Consider the following 23,480-nt stretch of genomic DNA (forward strand, 5'->3'; position numbering starts at 1 on the left):
GGGAAGGAAGCGGCAGGGAGGAATACATTGACCCGGTGTCAGCTGCGCTGGCACGGCTGGAGCCGCTCCAAGGATGCGTTTCACCTGCCCAGCACAACGTTAAAAACGGGACTTTCCTACCCAGGTAACTTGGACCAAGCGCAGGATCACCTCATTTGCTGCTAATTTGCTATTTTGTTCCTGCTGCTATGGCAAATATTTGTGTGTGGTATGTGTGGAGAAGTTCCTTCTTTGTTCCGCAGCCTCTCCCTTTGCCAGTCCCTGCAGCAAAAGCAGTCTGGGCTGACTGTTGAGGCAGAGTGGTTTGGCGAGAAAGATCCTGTCTCTCCCCAAAATCTCCATCAGTGACGGGTTTGGGATGGCACAAGGCTCCGCTTCCCACCTCTCCCCTCCGCACGGGCCAAGGGAAGAGGGACTGAGCAGCGAGGCGAGAAGTCTGTTCTGTAGGAATTCAGAGACAAGTTTGCAAAAGATTTCAGGCATGCATTTTAGCAGACTCCACTGTGGCGGAGCCAGAAGAACTGCCTCCCAAGGCACGGGAGGAAAAGGTTCAAAGGCTCTGTGCTGGAAGCCTTGATGATCTGAGAAACCCCTGAGTCCCAGGTCAGGGCGTGTGTGCCTGCAGGAGACACTGCCCTGTCCCAAGGACCTGTCCCTCCTGCAGCCGAGGTGCTGGGAGCAAAGATCTCATGGAAGATCGGAGGCTTTCAGTGGATGCTGAGCCCCTCAGCAGCCCTGCACAGCCCACCCAGGGCTCCCCTCCAGCCACGGGCAGTGCCTGCTGCGGGGCAGGGAGGTGGCAGAGGGACAGTGGGGACGGCTGGGACACTTTGCACACCTTGGTTCACCCCGTGCTCCTCACAGAGCCCCAAAATGAGGGCAAACACAATGCCAAATCCAACCCTGAAGACAGAAACCAAAATTCATTTGCTTTGTTAATTACCTAATTACACTGGAGATAAACAACAGAGAGCATCTCCCGGGCCCTCTCAGTCTGTTGCATGTCGGACACCTCCAGCCCAGCCACGGGCAGATCTGCCTGCCACAGCAGATCAATTTTTGGGGTGCCTCATGCAAGGGCTCCCTCCTGCTCCAGACACTGCCGCTGAGCTGGGCAGCTCCCCCCACCCTGGGCTCGACTCCCACCCAGTGCTCATCCACCAGAGCCGGGAAAGGAATTTGGCCTCCAGGGCCATGTTAATTAAGATTGCTCCTCGCCGCCTCCCGCTGCAGCCAGGGGATGAGGTTCCCCTTGCCGTGCAAACACCCACCTTCCCAGCGTGGGGCCATGGGAGTCGGGATACGCCGTCCCAGTGCCGCAGGTGCTCCCGCATCCACCTGCCACCTCGTCCCGCAGCCTCGAGACGCGGCACGGCAGAGGGTGGCTGGGGAATGGCACTTCTTCCCCGCCACGGGGATGTGCCCGGGCATATTCCCCATCGCTAAAATGCAGCCACCCCGAAACTCGCTCGCCTGGAGTTCAAATGTGCAGAGATGTCCCCAGGGCGCAGGGAGAGGGGACGGTGCCACCTGTGCGGACACGTCGCCTACACGTGGGGTCCTCGCACCTCCCGTGGGAGCACTGGAAACCCTCTTGGGTTGGAAAGGAAGGATCCCAGCTGGGCTAATCCCAGCCAACCTCCCCTCCCCAGCACAGCCAGGCCTCCCCATCTGGCCAAAACCACCCCATGCCACCCCCGGAGGTGCGTGGGCAGGGGGTGGTTTGGTGCCGGAGGTCCCCGAGCTGAGCTGAGCATGGCGTTGCCGCAGACAGGCTGGTTTCACGGTGCAGGCAGGTTTCCAGCTGGGGCCCAGCCAAAACCAACCCATTCGTTCCAGTCCGGATCTCAGACTGGGCTTTACAGCCACTGCGGTTCCGGGGTGGGGGGGAGACGTGCCCAAGCCTGGTCACCCCCACGTATCCTGCCCTCCCCAGCCACCCATCGCCCGTGTCCCTCCGGCGCCAGCCACCTCCGATGCCGTGGTGCCAGAGCGCTGGTGGGAGAGCCCAGCAGGCATGGCTGGACGAATCCTGCTCAGCAAAGCACCAACATCAGGGGTTTTGGGGGTAGCGAGACCCCCCTCCCAGGCAGCTCCTCCCCTTGCCCCTCGGGACCCGCTCTCCCTAGGGGAGCATGTCAGCGGGGCTGCCGGGAGGCTGTGGTTCTGTCCCAGGGATGACTTTCCTGGCACGTTCTTGGGCACAATGGTGAATGGTTTAGCTGGTCCCTGTGAGACAATTCCCTGCTCCGAAGGGCCGGGCTGCTCCCAGGAAAGCTTCCCGGTGGAGGCACGGTGGGTGTCCCTGCTCCCCTGGGGACACTGTGGGGCCAAACCCCAGCCAGGCATGGTAGTGGTGGGGAGAGATCAGGAAAGTTCCAGGCTGGAATTGGGGGAATGAGCAGTAGGGAAAGACGTCTTGAATCCCCCCCCTTCTGCTGGGATCCATATGGTTAAAACTGAATGTCTTTGGCAGAGACGTGCCGGTTGCTCAAGTGACTCCTTGGCCATGAGGAGGCTCAGGGGGGCCGGCAGCGAGTTGTGGGCGTGTGGGACAGCAGCTTAAATTACCCCAACGGCCTCTCCGTAGCCAAAACTTTGCAAAGACTCTCCGGAGCCCGGGAAGGGTCTCTGCCAGGCTCGACCTCACGTCAGTGACGCTTTGGAGCACAGACGCTCTCCGTTCGGGGTTCTCCCAGAAACACCGCGGCAGCCACAGGGACGAGGACACAGTGATGGGGAGCAGCAGAACCGGTGGTGGCCACGCCGGCAGGATCACTGGCCAGATCGCTGCCCCAGCCCTGGGCTGGCTCCAGCTGGAGTGTGAGCACAGGCGTGCGGGCAGCCAGTCCCCCCTGAGGGCAGCGGGCTCCGGCCAGGGGGTGCAACGGTGGGGACGGGGATGGAGGCACCAGCACCCCGGCTGCCATCCCAAGGAGCAGGGTCACAGGGATAGCTCGTCTCCCTCCTTCTTTTCCCTACCGTAATTCAGGATTTTGTGCCTGGAAAGGAAAGAAGTGGCCCCCAAAAGTTTAATTTCCTCCACCCACCCCCTTTCCCGCTCGTTGCAGCGCGAGTTGAATTTAATGCTGTTAGTCAGGCAGTGCCTGGCTGGCTGTGCCGCTCTGCAAGCTGATGGGGAAACCAATTGAGGGCAAAATTGCTGCAAACAATTGTCCTTTTGTCCCTTTCCCTGGGGTCTGTCTGCCAAGGTTAGTGGAGCTGAATAAAACTCACTTGAGCTGCAACTCACACAACATACCAAGGGCTCCTTTCGGGGCTCGGCGGGGCGGGAGGAGGGGGAGCGGGGAGGAAGGGAGGATGGGGAGCAGAGGGGACGACGAGGGGAGGACAATTCGCTGGGATGCGGCGATGGGCTAGGGAGCATCCTCCCAGCCCCAGCTCAGAGCCAGCAGTCCATGGCCAACCTCCGGCAGTGACCGAGCCACCAGGAAATGGGTCTGCAGCGGGGCTGAGCCACAGCTCGTCTCACCCCCTCGGCACCCCAAAACGGGCAGTGCCGCCTGCCTGGGGAGCCCGATGGGGCTGCAAATCCTCTCCTGGGCACCCCTTGCCAGATGCCAACCCAAGAGCAGTTTGGCCAGGCTTTCCCCATGCACTAAGGAATCATCCCTCCGTGCCCGTGGGCTGCCCAGGCAAACCCCTGTAAAACACACGGAAACCGATGCCTCCTCTGAATAAATAATAGCACGCTTGTTTGATTTCCTGAGCACAATAATTAAAAGCCCGGGGGCAGGAGGCATTGTCTGAGCGCCCCTGGGACCCAGCTCCCTCAGCTGACTCTTTACATTCCCCCAGTTATTCTTTGCGTCCTTTTTTTAGCTTCTCCATTGGCGAATGAAAAATAAAAGCACTTTTTTCCATCAATCTGGCTTTGTTACTGGAAGACGATGCCTGAAAAGAACTTCTGTGGGTTGGGTTTTTTTTTCATGAGTAATGAGCACTTCTGTTCTTGCTGCCCGAACATGTATGTGTTTTCCCATGGGGATGCCCCTCGCTTCCTCTCCCCCCACTCCCCCAGGTTTGTCCTGGGACATTTCTTGCCTTATCTGTGCGATGTGCTGGAGTACGGCTGGAGCCACTTCTCCCTTTCCCTGCCATGTTGCCTCTCTTTAAGTATTTCCTCACCTAGCAAGATGTGGTGGGACAGGAACTGCAGGCTTGAGGCCCAGGTGATGGGCTGGCACTAGCAGGAGAGGACCTGCAGGCTCAAGGCCTGAGTGATGGGCTGCTGGACATCTAGGCTGGCAGATCTGCCCTAACAACTCCAGGAGGACACGAGCAGAGACTCAGCCTCGCCGGCACATGATGCATCTCTTTGGGGCTCCTCCGTGCCGAGGGCTCCTGCCCCGATGTGGAGACCCTTCTCTCTCCTGCTGGGGGGTCAGAGGGGCTGTGGGTGATGCAGCCCCCCCAGCCACCACCGGGCTGTGGCGCAAAGCTGCAACGTGCAAGAAAAATAAAGCGAAAGGACACCAAAGCAGGGCTGTGCACTCCATTATCATCATTCCTGGGTTTGTTTGCAAAGCTGCGCTGGGCAAAATCCAATTTCTGGGACCTCTGGGAGCTGGTTTTCTGGGAACCCAACCAGCTGTGGGAAGGGCGAGGGACAGGGGGGCTGGTGGTGGCTCTGCTGCCCCGATGGGGAGAGTTTCCCTGCCATTACGGGGCAGGTTTCGGTTCCTCCCCAGGGATGGCTCCTCCAAGCCAAGCAGGGCTGTTCCCTGCCTGTCTGCACTGGTGACCCCAAGGGAATGGCACGTCGGGGTCCCACGGGGCAGAGGGGCCAGGCAGGGGAGCAAGGGGTGGCAGAAGAGGGCAGTGGAGCTGCTCCAACTCCCAGGATGAGCTTTCCCAGAGGCAACACCCCTCCGGGTATTTTTATTCTCTCCCCCCGGAGGTCTCGCTTTGCTGATGGGTGTGAAATCTCTCATCTGCCTGTGAAGAGCAGCCGGAATAGCCCCCCGTCCCCATCCCCCCGGTGCCCCAGTGCCGGCACAGCCCATGTGCTCAGCAGCTCCAGCCCCACCACCCCTGGGACACCTCGTTTCTACTGAAACGTGTGCAAGAGGAGACCGAGGCTTCGCTCCGAGACCATGCTCGGGGCTGTGCACCCCATCATCCCCCAGAAGCCTGCAGCGTCCCCAGGACGAGCCACCAAGGAAAAGCAGCAGCAAGTGGTGGCAGGGCAGGAGCACTGGGAAGGGTCGGGGTGTCCCATCACCTGGCCACCACCTAGGAGACATTTTTGCCTTTCCATTTTTAACTTTGCTGATGAGAAAAAGCAACAAACACCCACAAAGGAGCTGTGGGGAGGGGGGAATGCCTGAAAATGAATCAGCCCGAGGCCGACACTGCAGTTCGCAGCCGGTGGTGCTGGTAAGACCCCGGCGTGCATCGCACCGGCAGCTCCGACGTGGCAATTAGCTGCATCTGCGAAGTGAAGCATCCCAAGATACCAGCTGAGCGCTGGTTTACGGGACACCGGGTCTGGCACTTGATTTAGCGAGTTGGAAACCAGAGGGGCCCGTGGCAGCCGCGGCAGCAGGGTGCCCGAGGAGAGGTCTCCGGCACGGCCGGCTGCGAGCTCGGCCACGGAGCCACGTTCCCATCAGCCGAGAAGTGATTCTGACCCAGAGAGTTTTTAGTTTAGAGTTGCTAAAGGCAAAAAAAACCCAACAACAAAAACCAAACCATTATTTTTATCCCCTTTTTGGCAAGTTTTGCTCTGAAAAGCCTCTGAGTGTCGTAGTATTGTTGTCTTTTTCCAACCCAGAGGCTGCCTAGTGATTCGAACCATCAATGAAAGCTGCTGCCCCGGCCACAGCAAAATGAGGCGCTTTCAGCAGCCTGAACGTGTCGTTGGGAGGTTGCCATCAAACGCTGGTTAAAAAAACACAGCAGAAAAAAAAAAAAAAAAAAAAACCTACAAAACAAAGGCAAGAGTACAAACAGACAGGGCTTGGGATCAGACTGAAGGGGAAAAAAAGAGAAGAAGTTATGAACTATATTTACTCTGCCCGAGATCCTTCACTGCCTTCGCTTCTGTGTGTGGTTATTTATTCACCAAGGGCCAAATCACAGGAAGCGCTCGCAGCCGGCAGCTCTGGCAAGTCACGGGCACCGCCGCAGCTACCGCGGCACTCCTGTCCCACACACCCCCCGACCACCCCAGGGACCCTCTCCCCGCACGAGTGGATCCCCACAATGGATCCCCCAGCAGGGACAGGCGCTGTGTTACCTCCGGGTGATGGTTCCCAGCTTTTTCCAGCACAAAACCAGCATGAGCATCACAAGCTGCCACCATCACCAGTGTCTCTGCAGAGCAGGTTGGGTTTTAGTCAAGTGGGAGCTGCTCTCCCGCGGTACCCTGGGCCCAAATTTTGGGGAGGGGCTGGCTGGGCACCCACAAACTAATTCCAGCTCCTGCCAGAGCTGAGTAAGGTGTGTTGTCCTCAACGGCTGGGGCAAGGCATTCGGTCAGGTCCCTGAGCCCCTGAGGGAGTCGCAGGGTCAATGTCACCCAACATCAGGAGCTGGTTGCTTGTCCATGCTGCGATTTACCAATGGATGCACTAGAGATGTCCATAAACTGCAGCCCTTGGAGCAACCATGAGGCCCCCAGCACATGGACTGTCCAAGCTCAAAATGGAATAAAAGTGGAGGAAGATCTTCAAGCAGGTTTATGTTCCCAGCTTGAAGGAAAGGTGATTGCTGGTTACCAGCACCAGCTGTGGCAAGGACAAGAGTCCTCCAGGATGTCCCTCTGCCTTCCCACCAGCCCTGAATCACACCCTGCACCCCAGAGTGGGCTCCTGGGCAGGCTGAGCCCCGAATCCAGCTTGCTCGAGATTTTCAAGGCAAGCAGAGAGGACATCTGACCCACCGCTCCAGCCCCAGACCTCTGCTCAACCACTGGAAAGCAGGATGAGAAGTGAAGGCTGATGGCTATCCCAGTGTTATTTTTCTTTTTCTTATCTCATCTTATTTTTTGCTGAAATGCCTCCTACCCAGGCTCGGGGGCTTCTTACAGACCCCTGGCAGCGCTCTCACCCCGCTTGGGGGGGGCTGCAGGTGGGGAATGACTTGAAATGCAAACTCTCCCTTGCTTTCAGATGCTCTTAACACATCAGTCAAGCAGCGAAAGTGTGCTGCAGCCCTGCCGAGCACTTCACACCGAGGTGTGCAGCCCGCTGCCACCGCCACCACCAGCACCGCCGGCAGCCCTGCCAAACCCCATGGCTCCCCCCAGCCCGGGGCCAGGCAGTGGGGCTGGCCGGTGGTTGCAGAAAAGTTTCCTTTTGACTCTCCGCCGCTTTCCAGGAGCGTCGGTGTCAGCGAGGGGTTTCTGCCGGCTGGGAGCCCCGCAGCCGTCAGGGCTCGGCACTCCCACGTGCCTCCACGCAGGGTTATTTTTCTAACATTTACTTTCTTTCCACTCATCCGGTACGGTTGTTGTGACACTACAGTCAGCAAATATCATTAAACAGTAGGAAACGTGAGGTTTTGCTGCTTCAGTGAGATTCGTGTGATAAAAAGAGGAAGACAGAAACCCTCTTTGAGAGGGTGCGAAGTCCCGTCGTGCCACCCCCAGACCTCCCCACGCTCGTACCCCCCCGTCTGGGTCCAACCCGCAGCTGCAGCCCCACTTGGGGTGGGGGGACATGCTGGGGGTCACCCCCAAACATGCTGCCTGGTGTCATCTCAGTCCTGGGGCAGAAGGCAGGATGCCACCCCCTCGTTGCCATCATCCCTGCAGGACCCGGGCTGGGGGCTGCACCCAGGACCCCCAAAGTCTGGATAAAACCCATGGGCTTGCTCTCGCTGGTGCTAGTGGCCATGCAATACTCATGGCTGGCACAGCCCAGGGAGCCATTTTCAGCTCCTTTATCTGATGGGACATTTTGAGGGAACAATGTCCCCCATGGCAGAGCTGGGGCGAACAATGGGCGCGGGGCGGCGGGCAGCTCGGTGGCCGGGCTGCAGGGACCCCGGGCGCCCTGGCCCGCAGGAAATCCTTTTATTTTTCACTTGTGAACTGAAACAAACACAAGCTCTTGTTTATTTCCTGGTCGATTGTATTTTGGAGGATGGAGGTGGCTTCCCCACGCCGGGCAACTTAACTCCTCCCGCGCCGGCTGTGACTGTCCCCCTTCCTGCAGCGAGATTTGCTCCTCGCGTGGTGGTTGCCATGCGGCAGGATCCCCGTTCCCCTCCCCACCTCCGCTAATTTATGTTTAATTTCAAAACCTGGGAGTCATAAATAACACGTGCTGGCGTGGGAAGTCTGGGAAGCGGGAAGCCGGCCGGTCCCCTCCCGCGGCCGGGGCTTTAGGGCTGGAGCTGCTGCTGGAGGAGCATCCCTGGGGCTGCTCCACACCGACAGCCCAAAGCAGCCACCGCCACGGCCCCGTGGGATGCCCCGCTCCAAAATGGGATTGAAATGGGACCCCAATGGCTCAGCACAGAACTGCTGGGGGAGGATTTGTCCCTCTTCTCCCCATCCCTCTGCACTTCTCCCTGCCATCCCCCAGCCTGGATTGCCACCGTACCCCGGGCTCGGGGCTGGCATCGTCCTGTGTCTCCAGCTTCCGAGCCCTATCCTGCGAGGGAGAGTGGCTCCCACGGCGAGGCCGAAGGTTTGCCGACCTCAGGCTTTTCTCACAGCTTCCCCGTCACATCCTCTCCGGCTCCCACGTCTGCTGTTCACAGGCGCTGCTCTCTTGGCTCACGGCCCCGGGGCCTGCGCCTGGGTGGAAACAGCATCCAGATGGAGCTATTTTTTCACATTTTTGGGGGGGAGGGGAGGAAGGTTTGGGAAAAAGCCGCCGGGACCAGGAAAACAGAGGGAAGGAGCAGATTTGCAAGGGGGCTGGTTAGCACGGCCCCGTTTCTATGGGGTGCTCCTGGGAACAGGGGGACTTGGTGGGGAAACTGAGGCACAGAGCACCTCACCCAGGGCAGTGTCCTGGATGATGGTGAAGTCTTTAACTCCTGCCCCATCCCTGCATGGGTGCAACTGGGGGGGACAGCATGATCTGGGTCACACCTCCATCAGTGGGGAGAAGCTGCCTGGACGGGTAATTTGGTGCTGCAGGCAGAGCCCAAACTCTGCTCTGGCTCATCCAGAGGCTGGAGGGGGAGGAAAAGCCCCTCCGCCCCCTCAACCTCAAATCACATCCATAGAAAACTTTCGAAACCCCACCATTGTGTTAGAGGATAAACATTTATTGAATATTTCCTGTTTGGCACAAACAGTCTTTGACTCCTCTATGGTCTTTTTCTTCTCGTGTCTTTAAAGGAGAATTATTTGAGCTGAATGTAAAGGAAAAGTATCCCCAGAGCACGGAGCCCCTGGGAGCGTGGAGCGAAGGAAAGCCCACGTGTGTGCCATGCCTGCTTGCTGTTAGCTATTAATTTCTGTCTCCCGAGGTCTGACATGAGCAATGCATTATGCAAAGGTTGTGGGAATATTTCAGACGCTGCATCCCGGGAGAACTACAATTTCAGTTTTACAGGGTTTAGGGTATTTTTTTTCCCCCCCTTTCTTTCAAATGTGTTATTTCACTGAGATGTAACAGCGGTTACAACTTGCATAGCAGAGGGAAGGACGGGCTGGGTCTGGCTGGGGTGGTCAAGGGCTCACCATCCCTGGGCACCCACGGTTCAGGCCGGCCCCCTGCCTCCCCAGGCTGGAGCTGGGGAAGGTGGGGGGGCCACGGGGCCACGCTGTCCCACGCCACCAGGAGCCCAGAGGGAGAGAAAGGGCTCAGTTTGGGATGAAGTTGAACAGAGTTTGGTCCAGAGGCAGTCTAATTCTGGCCCAGGCACAATCAAAAGGGATTTATTTTTAGGCTCCGGGCTATCGCTGCTTTGGGGAACTGAATGGAAAAATGTATATTTAGCCTCTTTGGTGATTTGCTTAGAAAAATAAGCAGCTGTCACCGCTGTGGGTGGTGATTTGGGCCAGCCCTGCCCTCGCCAGCGCCGCCGGGCCTCCGGGCAGCCAAGCGAAGCCGGGAGGCATCGCCCTGCTGCACCACCGGTGGCTGCGGCTCCGGATCGCTTGGGCAGTGCTGAGCTGGGAGCTGGCTTGCAGGCTGGCTTCTTTTTCCATTTCTCAAAAGGATCGTGCTGTCCCGTAGACTTTGCCCTTGCTGTGCAAACGTAGGTGTTGGAGGGTAGCGCCGAGTGGCCCACACCCGCTGGTGCCCACAGGGCATCCCACCCGGCACCGGCAACGTCATCCCCCTGCCCGGTGGCCAGCGCAGAGGGATGCAGTCACGTAGGTCCTACCACGGGGACCTCCTTTGTGCAACGCCTGTGGGAAGCGCCGAGGCCTCTCTGGTGTGAAAGACGCCCAGGAGCGCACGGGAGGGAGACAGTATTTCCTCCCTGAAACGCAGGTGAGAACCAGAAGGGCAGAGCGTTACGGAGCCGCTCACGCTATAAATACACGAGATACACAGGAACCCGGGGCCCATAGCTATTTTTGCCTGCAGGAAGCCGGGATGAGGAGGAGAGCATCCCTCCCTCCCCAGCACGTTGCTGGCAGCGGGACGTGCCCAGGGCCAGCAGTGACGGGCTGGGCGGGACGTGCCCAGGGCCAGCAGTGACGGGCTGGGCACGTCCTGCCCCATGCCGGCTCCGAGCGCTTCGCTCGCACGCCCCCGCTGCCAGCAAAGGCAAGAACGGGCACGGGGCTGGGGCTGCCCCATCGCCTCCACGCTCTTAGGGCAAAGACTGGTTTCCAGAGAGCTGCCATCCCCCGGCTGGGCATCTGAAGGAGGGTTGTGGTCCCTCTGCCAGACTGCTCCAAGAGTCTTGTCTCAGGGCGATGGAGATGGCCGGGATGGGATCTGGCGTCGGGGTAACCCCAGAACCGCTGGAGCTGGTGCTCCCCAGTGCCAGTGGGGCGGGCGGCTAAAGGAAAAGACGTGTTGCCTTCTCCGGGGCTGATACCAGCTCCGCATCCTGCAGAGATCTCTGCTGACCTGTTCCCCTTGCACACGGGGAAACCACATCGGCTTACAGGCACCGAGTCAGGCCCGCGAAGCGTGCACAGCCAGTACTGCAGGCAGCGAGGGCTCTGCCACGCTCCTCCCTCCTCTTCCTCACGGGTGGCACTGAAGACAACTCCTGAGCAGCTTCAGTCTGTTTCCTGATCCCACTTTCAGCTCTCTGGGCTGCGTTGCTGCAGGGTCACCATCACCCCCGTGTCTCGTGTGGAGCACAACAGCGAGGTGAAATGCAAACCGCATGGAGGGGATTAAAGGCACTTGGCCCCAAGAGGGGAGAGCGGGAGCAGGACCACGCTTGGGGCTGCCTCCTCCCCTGATCAGGTCTCTCTCCATCCACACTCATCCGTCCCCATTTCCTCGTAGCTCGGCTACCTCTTGGCTGGCACCTCTTCTTTGGAAGAAGCCAAAGGCAAAAATTGCACGAAACCAGTGATGGCAAATCACCAGCAGCGTCACTAATTGCACAGATGTTATCACCACCTTCAGCAGTGCCTGCCTGTCTCTGCATCCTCACACCTCTAGAAAATGGAACCCAGCAACATTTCCTGGTCCAAAAAATCCTAAGGCAGAGTCCTGTCTCTGCGAGAGATTTGCTTGGTGCCTATGTGTGCGCGTGCGTTGCACGGACGTGCCTATGGGTTTGAGTGTGTGTGTAGTTATGTGCGTGTGAACTCGTAGAGAAAGCACATTTTGCAACAGACAAATGGGAATAAAATATTTCAAGAATGTCTCTTGAACAAAGTAATCTTGGGGAATTCGACAGCCAAGGTCACCAATAACTTTAGCTTCTTGTTTGCACAGCGCAGAGCCGGGTCTGGGCTCCGCAGGGTCCCACGGATGAGGAAGGTGGCTGGTCCCCAGGTCCCCAGCCGAGGACAGCTGAGTGTTCGGGGGTCTATGTCCAAGAGCAGCGATAGCTTCAGGACGTGGCTGGGATCCGGAGCTCCCGCCTCACCCCCACAGGAGGAACCCTGCCTGGGGAACGTCTCTCCTCCGAGTCCTGGTGTGACCTGCCGGGGCACGCTCCGGCTTCGGCATTCAGCAAAAGAAAAGAGGCAGGAAGAAAAAAAAGTCAGCTCCTCGTGATGTAGCCTCATAATTACCTGTTATTCTCATATCGAGGTAATTAACAATTAGGCAGCTGTCTGAATCACATGCAGAGAAACAATTATTTCGTTATTAATGGATTCTATTTAACAGGTCCTATTTTCCCAGATGTTTTTTTTTTTCCTTGTGCTCTCACGAATTATCCTAGCAATTAAACCTGCACCAGAAAGAGGGAGGAGTAGTCCTAATATTTACTGAACCTTGCAAAGCATCACATTTCTCAGCTTATGAACCTGTCACAAGTCATCGGGGGGCTCCGGCGGTGATGGGGAGCCCGTAACCCAACACCCTCCGCTGTCACCTGCGCAGATCTGCCGGCTCTGCCCCGCCGCTGCCGGGGAGCTTATTCATTTCACGGGTACCGCCGCAGATAAAAGCTATTATTTACAGTCAGTTACATATTTCCGTTGGCAAACCTCCTCCCTTAAAGCACAGGTTTGAAAACATCCCGCTCAGCAAACCGAAGCCGCACAAGCTAAATCCAGCCCGTTCTCGCGTGAGTGCTGTCCCCCCCCACCCCGATGTCCCCGGTGGTGCCGTGCCGGGTGTCACCCCGAGGTGGCTGCGGTTTGGGGTGTGGGAACAGCCCAGCCGGGCCCTTCACCTTCGTGTTCCCTCAAGGCACCCCGGGCTCTCCCCAGGGCTGCTGCCGGCCGACGCTGGGAGCGCTGCAGGGAGGGGATGCTCTCCTCTTCCCCAGGCACCCTGCTTTGCTCCCGCACCCCCGTGCCCATTCAAAGGGACACGTTAATAACTCCTGAATGCTTAAAGCCCAGCAGCAGGGACAGCCCAGGTCCGACCCAGAGGTGGTTTTGACTGTGCTGCCCAGGACTCTGCAGGGACAGGGACCTGCTGGGCTGCCCCAGGGACCCTGGGTGGGCACAGGAACCACCAAGGGCTGGTGTGGCAAGTGGCAGGGTGGAGAGCAGCAGGCACATGGGCGCTAATCCCTTTCCAGGGACAGTTTCATTTTGATTTTCCCACCTTTTGAGTTTGGCTCGTGCTCTACAGCAGGAGGGGGGTTGGGGAGGGAGGGGGATTTTTTGAGTTTTCTTTCACCAGTTTGTGAGTATGGACTGGTCCAGCTCTGGAGTTTGTGTTTTCAACAGAGAGCCGGGGCTGAGCCCTCGTGGCCGCCCTGCACAGGGCCAGGCACCTGCTCCGCTCCCATTTGTTTTTTCCAGGCAGGGAGTTGGGGTTTTCACTGAAAAACAGGAACTTTACTGGACAGCAGCTGCTCCGAGGCGGTGAATCAGCTCATCCCGCTGACGCCCAGCAGAGTTGTGCCAGCGCTGTGTAGTGCTCCCATGCCCAACGCCCCACATCTTCAGGACCCCAAAGTGACAGCACGTGCCACCATCCCAACGGGCAGCCCCTGCGGTGCAGGGACCCATCCGGCGGCTGCGACCACCCGCATGGCAGCAGCGAGGGGTCTGCGGCTGGTGCCCCGTCCCCGCCGCCGGCGCAGAGGTCAACGGGCCACGACCAGACGCGGATGGCTAATGCCTTTTGTCCCAAGCCTGACTTTTCCCCTCCCGGCGGGATTAGGATGGGATGACCAGGCAAGGAGGCCCCTAATCCTATTACCGGACCCTCACGCAGCCCCGTCAGGCAGCCCTGGGAACCGGCCGCGCTGCGAGGCACCGGGGCAAATGGGCGAGGAAATGGCCCGTGATGTGCTGCAAAACCAAGCACAGACACCGTCCCTCTCGGCCCCATCTTCACCAGTTTTCCTAAAACCACTTTGCTCTGCAGAGCTCTGGGCACCATGCCCCGGTATGCGGGGGCAGCAGGAGTTGCACAGGCACCCCTGACCCCTGCACCCCCCACTGTCGGGGCTCAGCCCCCCCGGGCAAACACATTTGGGGCAGGTGGTCCCAAGCCCTTTTGGCTCATTTGGCTCATTTGGCTCAATTGACTCATTTGCCACATTTCTCCAGGGGGTTGCAGCTGAGAGGGCAGCAAACTTTCTCCCGCCTGGAGAGTGAGTTGTTTTTCTCCCCCGACAGTTGCAAGGAACCGTGTTTGTCTTTCTCTCCCTTCCTGTTTACTCGCTGCCATCAGGAAGGGCTTTGATGTGTTTTTGCTGCTGGACGTTCATGGGAGCATCATCTCACAGGCGCCTGCAGCGGGGACCGTGGCTCTCAACGCAGCAGCTCCAACCGTGCCAGGGCCCCAGCAGAGCCCAGTGACACCGGGGCATGGCTCAGCAAGGTGCTGGAGCAGGAGGAACCGAGCATGTCAACACCCTCGCTGGTTCCTGGGCTCCTACGCTCCAAAGTCCAAGCAGCAGCAAGAACCCTGCCCAGCCATGCCTGGGGGCAAATGCTGCTCCAGTGGGGCTGAGGAGGTTTGAGCTCTCCTGCTGGGAGTGGGGAGCATGGGGGTCCCATTGGCCAGCATCACCCTGTCCTCGTGTGCCAGAGCAGGGGGGGCAACCCCAGCAACCCCATCCCTCCAGTGGGTCCAGGGGTGCATGAATCCCCCCCTCCACTTCCTCCCCGGCTGTGAGTCGCACCACCCCGTGCAAGAGCCGCCGCATTTGAAAGGTCACCGGGCTTTGAAGTCGGTGACTGGGGGCAGCAGGGGAGGGCTCACACCTTGCCGGCATCTCCTTGCCAGCTGGTTCCCAGCCCACCACCCGCCCCCCGGCCCGTGCCATGGGGAGAGGTGCTGCCGGTGGGTGGTACGGCACACGGCACAGCCCGTGCCCCCAGCCCGCTGGCCGCACTGTGGCATGGGAGCCACAGGACTGTCCCTAAATGTGGGGATGGGGGGTAACCCCAGCCGGGACCCCGAGAGGGGACAGCCCGAGCGAGAGTCCCCATCCTGGCAGCCACCCTCACCAAGCAGGAGCAATCCCTCCCCATGGAGAGGACCCCACAGAGGGATGAAGGGTCATGGCATCATGGAGGGGGGGGGTTGTTAATTTATTTTTCAGCCTAATTCTAAAGAAAATCCTCAATGATTTTCCAGGAAATAAATCACTCAGGTATAGCTGCCAGTGGGCAGAGGTCGGGGAATGGGCTCTGGGGCTTTTCTGAGCCCTTTGCCACCAGTTGCAGCACCCCGAAAGCCCCCGAGCGCAGCCAGCCCCATGGGAGCCACCCATGGGCAGCGAACCCCTGGTGCCCCAGATCAAGGGGTGCACTGGGCACGACGGGGATTTTCCTGGGGCTCCTGGGTGCACCCAATGGAGGTTGCAGGGGGCTCTCTCTCCCTCCCTCCTGGGAATTAAGCCCACCACGATAGGGCACCCCACAATAAAGCCGGCGGCTCCGAGGAGGCAACCGGTGCCCCGCAGCCTGTCCCCTCCGAGAGGAAATGGCACCTCGCAGCCGATTTCTCCTGGTTCCCATCTTCGTGTGCCTGGCTTTGATTCGCGGCCGAGCCCTGTGATAATGTGGCTGCCTGGGAAGGAAGGGAGTAGAAGGAACTGGCTATTATGCTTGGCCCCTCTCCAGGAGGTGTTTTTGCTGGGAGGCACCAAGGTCAGAGCTGGGTGGGAAGCGTTCCCCGACAGCAGCCCTCGCACATGTGCCCGGCCATGGTGGGGGGGGACGCAGGAACCCCCACACCATCCCAGCAGTGGGGCTGCCATCCCGGCTGCCCACAGCCCAAAACACCCTGTATCGGCGCAGAAGATGCGTGGTCCCCTCTGCATGCGTTTTTTTTTTTTTTTTTGGGGGGGGGGGTAGGGGGGTGGTAAGAGCTGCTTTGCAGCTGCTCTGTGAAATGAAACATCTCCAAATCTTCCTGTTTCCACGCGGAAGGAAAGAGGGGGTGGTGGGTGGGAGCGCCCGCCAACAGAGACAGCAGCAAGGGCTGGGATGCAGAAAGCACTTTTTTTGCCCTCTTTTTGTAATCGCTTAAGAATTTCAGCTGGCTTCAGCCTGGCGCAGGGGCTCCCAAGTCCCGAATCCCATTGCTGTGAGAACAGAGCTGGCACTGAACCGTCCCTGAAACTACCTGCCGGTATCGGCGGCATCCCAGGACCCTGCAAGCCAGCCCCCCCGGGGGCCAGCGCAGCGAGAAGGGGCATGCCCGGGTCTCCGGGAGTGATGACTCCCCAAAAACCTGCCCAAAAACCTGCACGGAGCGAGTGTCCGCACGGCATGACGTCTTCCTTGAGTGCTTCCCCTGGGAGAGGCAAATCCCAGCGGCGCGGAGCCGGGTGAAACTGCGGGGATGCCAGCGCAGCTCAGATGTGCTTGGCATTGCGCGACGGTCCAGAAATCCAGTATCAGGTTCATGCCCGGGCTTGTGCGCAGAGAATCACGCCTGGCTTTTCACTGCTGCGAGCGATGGTTTTCAATTATTTAATGTAAATATCGGAGGAGGCCCGATCCTGGCCCCTCCGCGCGCTCCGGTGAGCAATTTCTTTGCTGCGGTGGTGAAAAGTTCCGTTTGCCTCAGCAGGAAAAGGAGGAATGGAAGAAAGAGCAAAGAAATGAATATTTTTGAAAGAAGATGCACATGAAATGCAGGGCGCAAATGCGTCCCACGTGTCCCCAGGGCTGGGGACAAGGCCGGGCTGGGGTCTGCGCTTTGAGAGAGCTGGGTCACTGCCCACCTCCCCTGGGCAGAGCCACCCTCACCCCAAGCGGGGTCCCTGCAGCGGTCCCCAAGTAATTGCCCTGATGAGGGAGGGGAGAGGACGGGGACATGCGGGGTTTTCAGCCCCCGTGTGCAGGCAAAGAGCAAGAACAAGCCTGGAAGGGACAAGGACAACACATTGAGGGACCAGGGGGACCCACATCCCAAGCGGGTGGGTGCACCATTGTCCCAGCACCCGCAGGGGAGCAGTGCAGGGATGGGATGGGCTTGGGGACAGGCACATTGTCACCCGCAGCTCCATAAACCCCATCGGCCTCTGTTTACACAACAACGAATGTTTCGGTTGTTTTATGGAGGCGGATAAGAGCAGTGCGGGGACCGGCGAGGCCGGGGCCGGGCTGAGAGACGCCTGTCCAACACCTGCCCTCCCTCCGCAGCCCATAAAGATGTTTTATTTTAAACGTGACACATTTTATAGAGCAATAGCGCAGCAGCACCTTTCACCCAGGTACAAACGGTGTGGGGAAATGTGCTCCTCCGGGACATCTCTTGTCGCTAATCCCGTGGGTGAGAGTTACTAAACTGACTTTACACGCCGAGAAATGATGGCCAGAAGCAACCTTGCAATTAAAACCAGTTTCAGCAGCCTGCGAGGAGGAAAACCCTGTGGGTGCCAAGCCTGGGCGCAGCAGCTGTGACAGGGCAGGGACACGTGTGGCACCAACCTCTGCCCAGGCTGGTTGTCCTCTGTCCCATCCCGACCCTGGACACCCTGGTGGGACCGATCCCCACAGCGCTGCTGGGAGGAAAATCATCCTCCACGGGCACGTGCTGCCGGAGGCACCGCCATCCCCGCTGTGCTGGAGGGAAGGCACGATCGGTGCGATTTATCCTGTGGCCACCCATTCACAATCCTCCACTCAGCCATTTAAGAAAAAAAAAAAAAAAAAGAAAAAAAATCAGGATTTAGACCATTCTTGCAAATCCAGCCTCATTTCTCCAGTGCCCCAGGGAATTGCAGCTTAATCCCATTATGGGGCAGCTTTGGCTGGGATAGTTTTACATCGCAGACTCCATGACCGGCTGTATTTTTATCTGCTCAGACTTTCCAGGATGCTCTACCCACTTTGATTTATGCTTATTTACCAGAAACAGCTTTTTTTGAGAGCATGAGCGAAGGTGCGGGTGCGTGTACCAGCACAAGGAGGGCTCATCCTGCTCCAAAAACCAGCCGGGGGAGCAACGCCAAGCCAAGCACGGTGGGGAAAGCAGGAGAAATCCAGTTTGATGTCTGCCTTATCGGTCCTATTTTTATTACACCGAATGTACAAGAGCAAAATATTGATTGTGATGATAAAGAGATGAAAGTGTCAAGAAGGAATAGGCACACTAGTTACTCAAGCGATTGGAAGCCGCGTTGGTTGTATTTAACAGGCATTTGCCATTAAAAAAAAAAACGCCTGTTTTTATTTAAATAGCCTAGGGCAAATTTCTCACTAAACCAACTTTCCCACGCCAGCCCAGTGCTCTAACTCTGGTTTTTGGCAAATTTTTTCCTGAGCTGTCAAGGCAAAATATATATAAGAATGCTGGTCTCACTTAGGTTTTTTTCCAGCCCCTGGAGACATGAAAATAATTTACAGATGTGCGTTACCTGTTTATATTTGTATTAAGTTTTGCTTAACGGACATAATTTTCTTAGCTTGCAGTAACAAAAAAATATTCCCAGAGTTTCACTCATTTAATTTTAACTTATTAAAACTTTTAAACATGTGTGGAGGTTTTATGTTTTTAAATCACTAATCACATGGACAGTTGCCAAGGTTTCTATTAAAGCCTTTTATGAACGCTATTTTTAAGAGTACCTAAAATCCCATTATTTTTAACCCCTGAAGACCACTCAAAATAAAAAACTTTCTTTGGATTTATGTCATACTCACCTCCAATTGCAAAAAGATTTATGCTGAAAGCTGACTTTCCCCTTCCTCCCTTTTTTGCCTTTTCCTGGTACGAGTCTCTGGGGGAGGTGTTTGGGAGAAGGAAACTTGAGGAGGTTCCCTGCGAGGATCTTACACCAGATCCCCCCCGTACCAGGGGAGGGATGGCACCAGATTAAAGCCGGGCATCTCACGGTAACGCCTGGCTGGAGGAGTCTTCCTCGCACCCGTGCTGTGGCCCTGTCCTGCCCGTGAGAAACCACGGCCGAGCCTCTTACCTCCCCCACGGCAAAGCCCTCCCCGGTGCAGAGCCGCCCCACTGCCGGGGGGTGATGGCAATAAATAGAGGTATTTGACCTCTCGTGTTCGGGGGGCGAGGTGGCACGGCTGCACGGCCGCACACACGGATGTGTTTGCATTTATCCACAGCCTGGCCCCCGGCACCACGGGCAGACCCTCCCCACCACCAAGGAAAGCCGGGGCTCCCATGTGGCTTCCCACATGCTCTTTTGGCCCAAGGCTCATGGGTGACCAGCACCCCACGAGCAGCCGGTGCCAGGGACACCCAGTTACCCAACCAGTCCTGCCATCACATCCCGCCACGCTGCGCGGCAGCCGGCATCACCACCCCTCTGTCCCCAAATGGCACGGACACTGCAGGGACCACAACGGCCCCATGTACCCCACCATGGCCACGATGGTCCGGTGGGGCTGGGGGGAGTGGGGCTCTCTCCAGTTTCAGGGAGCAAGACCCCGAGCGCAGCTAAGCTGAACGCGCCGTGCTTTCTGCACGTGGAGAACAAGCCCGGGCAAAGCCACAGCTGGTATTTCCAGGCAGGTAGAGCCGAGATGCTCCCTGCGTGGTGAGCTCCAGCAGAGAGGGAGAAAGGGAGAAGATGGAGAGGAAGAGAGCAGAAAGCTCCATCTCCAAGGAAGCCCGAGCGGTGGAAACCTCAGGCTGCCCTCGCAGCTGCCTTGCCTCCAGCTGAGGCTGAAGATGGTGGGAAGGTCGTGGTGGTGCGGGGACACCACTCAGCCAGGACAGTGGCAGGGGACTCATCCCACTGCCCAGCCGCTGCCATCCTACTCCTGTCTGCAGGGAGGAGAACACGGGGGGAGCACCCACTTCCCTGCCAGGGGCAGAAAATGAGGGTGAAGAGCCATCACAGCCTCACATCCCTTGACATCTCTCGTTTGCTCTCGAAACACACCGACGGCCTGGCCTTGCCCCTGCTCTGCCGGGATGGAGTGAAGCCAGTGCCATCTCCACAAGATGCTTTAAGGTTTCAGAGCGGGGTCAAGCTGCCAATGGCACCCGAACCCCACGTGGCACTGTGCTCCCCTCAGAGCCCCGACCCCCCCACCCGGATCAGGGCACCATTTTAGAGCCCAAAGCGCCGAATGCGGGAGGAGCAGGGAAGGAGGGGAGAGCGCGGGAGCAAGGTACCGCTGCAGGGCTCGCTCCTTTGATCTGAGGAGCAGACTCTGCCCTTCGGTTTGTTTAATTGTTTCACACTTGCTCTGGAAATAATTTACAACAGGAAGCGGTGGGATAACACCGGGCCTGGCATGGGACGGGATGAGCCCGGGGGCTGCCGAAGAGGTGCCCTGTGATGAGAGACACAGATGACGGTGTCACCTCCTTCCCATTAATCTGTTGCCGACCCTCCCTCCCCTTCCTCTTTCCCAAGCTTTCAGCCAAAGGCCGGCAGCCGGGCCCGCACGTCCCCGTATTCGAGAGCTGTAAAAGAGCCATCCCACGGCCTCCAACAGCCACAGCTCGGAGGGGCTCAGGGGGAGACCCAGGACCCCGATGGAATTTAGGTGCCCACATCCCTGGGGGAGTTGGTACCCCAAATTCTCTGTGCTCCAAGCTTTTGTCCCCCAGCTTTTGGAGGTGCAGCAGCACAGCGCTGCGGTGACGAGATGCCAGGCTGCCCTGCTGTGACACAGAGGACCGGTGTGGCGGTGAGCCTCGCTGAGCAGGGCTGGCCCCCACAGCCCCACAAGGAAGTGTCACTCATTGATGTGAAACAGCCCCCTTGCACGGGCTGTTTCCGGCGGTGGTGCTCTGTGGGTACAGCCGCTGAGCACCCCCCCCCCCCCCCGCAGACACAGCCCTCGGGTGACACCAGCAAACACCAGTTTAAGTGCTTAAGCCCATCCTCAAGCTCAGGGCCTGGCTGGGTTTCGTGCAGGACATCCCCACGCTCCCATCCCACGGGCTCTGGGGCAGCTCAGTGTGCCGGGCTCGACCACGGCACAGCGATGGCTGGGGGCTGGAGAGGGGCTCTGGGGGCTGGAGAGGGGCTCTGGGGACCGGAGGATGATGGCGCAGAGACCCACAGGCAGCGCCGCATGCACAGGAAGCCCGCGCGCATCTGGGGGTTGTCGAGCTGCTGCCTCCCGGGTTTGGCTTCCCTGCTTCTCCTAATTTATTTGTTTATTTGTTGATGCTGCGCACGGGGCTGGCCAGGGCTCTGCCTGCGAGTTCATTAGTTCACAGCACAAAACAAACAACATCCGAGCCGGGCTCGGCGGGCAGCGGCGGGCACCCACGGTGAAGGCGGGTAGGAAAGGGCTTGACGTACCTGCGCGTACCTGCGTCACGGCACAGGGCAGAGGGTGAATCCCAACCCCGTGTTCCTAAACACACCCTGCGCCCAACTCCCCTCTGACCCCCAGGGGATGCTCAGCCCAAGCCATGGTCCCCCCATGCAACCGGCCGCAGACATCCCTGTGTGTCCCCCCAGGTTTGTGTGCCCAGGGGGGGCAGACACGCTGTGGGTCAGGCTAGGGGCCGGGGTCCTCTTGTGGTCCCTGAGCAGGGGCTGTGTCTACAGAGCTGTGCAGGGGCTGGGGGGGCTCCGCTGGGGGGGCTCCACTGGGGGGGCTGTGCAGGGCTGAGGGTGGTTAAGGGAGCTGCACTGGGGCTGCACTGGGGCGATGGGGGGAACTCCACTAAGATTATGCAGGGTGTTGCTTGGGGGGACGGGGGGGCACACCAAGGCTGGGGTGGGGGGCTGAACTGGAGGTGTCTGGGGCTGCACTGGGACTGTGTGGGGGCTGCTTGGGGGCGGCTGCACGGAGGTGTCAGGGACTGCAGTGGGGCTGCATGGGAGGGCTGCGCTGGAGCTGCACCGGGGATGGGGGGGCTGCACTGGGGAGTTGTGGGGACAGAGTAGGGGAAGTTGCACTGGGAGTGCTTGGGGGCTGCATGGGGAAGCTTCACTGGGGGTGTCCGGTGGCTGCAGGGGGGGGCTGCACTGGGGGTGTGTGGGGGCTGGCTGTGCAGGCTGTACGGGGGGAAGACCCGTGGCTGCAGGGGGGAAGCTGTACTGGGGGTGTCCGGTGTCTGCACGGGGGGGCTGCACTGGGGGTGTCCGACGGCTGCAGGGGGGCGAACTGCACAGGGGGCGTCCAATGGCTGCAGGGGGGCGAACTGCACAGGGGGCGTCCAATGGCTGCATGGCGGCGGGTTGAACTGGGGGGTGTCCGGCGGCTGCATGTTGGGGGGGGCTGCACCGGGGGTACCCATGGGGTCCGCGCGGACCCCGCATCCCCACTCCTGCCCCACGCCGGGACCCTCCGTGGCGGGAAGGGGGTTCCCAGCGGCAGCCCCCCGGGCTGGGCAGGGAGGAGCGTCCCGTCCCGTCCCATCCCGTGCCGTGCCGTGCCGCGGTGTCCCGCCCCGCACCGTCCCGCCCCCCCCCCCGCCCTCCCGCCCGGCCCGGCCCGGCCCGCCGGGGCTGAGCAGCCGCGGGAGGCGCCGGCGCTGGGAGTCGCTGCGTTCGGCGCTGGGTCGCGGTGTGTCTGGGGGGGGGCTCCCGGCGGGGCAGCGCGGACCGGTCACCGGCTCGGCCGAGCCCCCGCGGATCTATGCGGCTGTGAGCGGCGGGAGCAGAGCGGGATGGAGCGGCTCCTGGCGCCCGGCCTCCTGGTGCTCTTGCTCCCCGCCCTGACGCGAGGTGAGGGCCGCCGCGACGGGACCCGGCACCGGCCGCCCCAGCGCCCCGCAGGAAGTTTGCCGAGAGCGGGGCCGGGCGCGGTGTGTGCTCCGGTCCCGGCTGGGCAACGCGGAGCACCGCGGACACCGGGGCGCGGAACCGTCGCGGGGGGGGGGGGGTGGGTCCGGGAAGCGGGGTCCCCGTGGGAACCGGGACTCGGTGCCGCGGGATGCCTGGGGACCGGGCTCAGCTCCTGCGGGGAGAACCGGAGCTCGGCGCCGCCGAGGGAACCGGGACCGGAACCGGGGGGGGGGACCTGGGCTCGGCACGGCGGGGCGGCCGGGGCTCGGTGGCCCGGAGGAGGTGGCGGGGAACGGCCCTCGGGGCCGCCGGTAAGCGGAGCTCGGAACCGGGGGGTGCTGCGGGGAACTGCGCTCGCTGCCGTCGGGGGGAGCGGAGCTCGGTAGGGCGGTCGGTGGAGGGGAGCGGAGCTCGGTACCGCGGGGCGGCCGGGGCGGGGAGCGGCGGGAGCCGGAGCTCGGGACGGGCTCGGCCCGGCGGAGGGGCGCGCAGGGCGGCCGCGTTCCTGCTTGTTGTTCCGCGAGAGCTTTTGACCGTTTTGCAAATTTTTCTCGGTTTCCTGTTTCTTGAAAGTTAGCTGGGGCCCCTGCGCCCCCCCCCCCCCCCCCCCCGGCTTCTACCCCCGGGGCGGGACTCGGTGCTTCGCCGCAAAGCGCTGGGCGACCGTCGGGGGCGGCCGGTCGGAGCCGGGGTAAAGAGCCCTAAAAGTGGCCGGAGATGCGGGGTGGAGCGGGGGAGCTGCCCGGCCCGGGGGGGCCGGGACCCTGCAAGGCCTCCCCTCCCTCCCCGGTGCCGGACGAACAGCCTTT

The 23,480-nt window shown here is 59.9% G+C and overlaps 1 protein-coding gene across 2 annotated transcripts in view; it reads left to right on the top strand.

Moving 5' to 3' along the window:
• Positions 1-22,553: 22,553 nt before the first annotated feature.
• Positions 22,554-23,480, top strand: part of NOTCH1 (notch receptor 1) — a 43,037-nt gene continuing 42,110 nt past the window's right edge. For both annotated transcript variants that reach the window (XM_074161398.1, XM_074161399.1), the window contains exon 1: positions 22,554-22,611. In XM_074161398.1, coding sequence (XP_074017499.1) covers positions 22,554-22,611 — 58 coding nt within the window. The remainder of the gene's footprint in view (positions 22,612-23,480) is intronic.

Source organism: Numenius arquata, chromosome 19, assembly GCF_964106895.1.
Source record: "Numenius arquata chromosome 19, bNumArq3.hap1.1, whole genome shotgun sequence".
NCBI lineage: Eukaryota > Metazoa > Chordata > Aves > Charadriiformes > Scolopacidae > Numenius > Numenius arquata.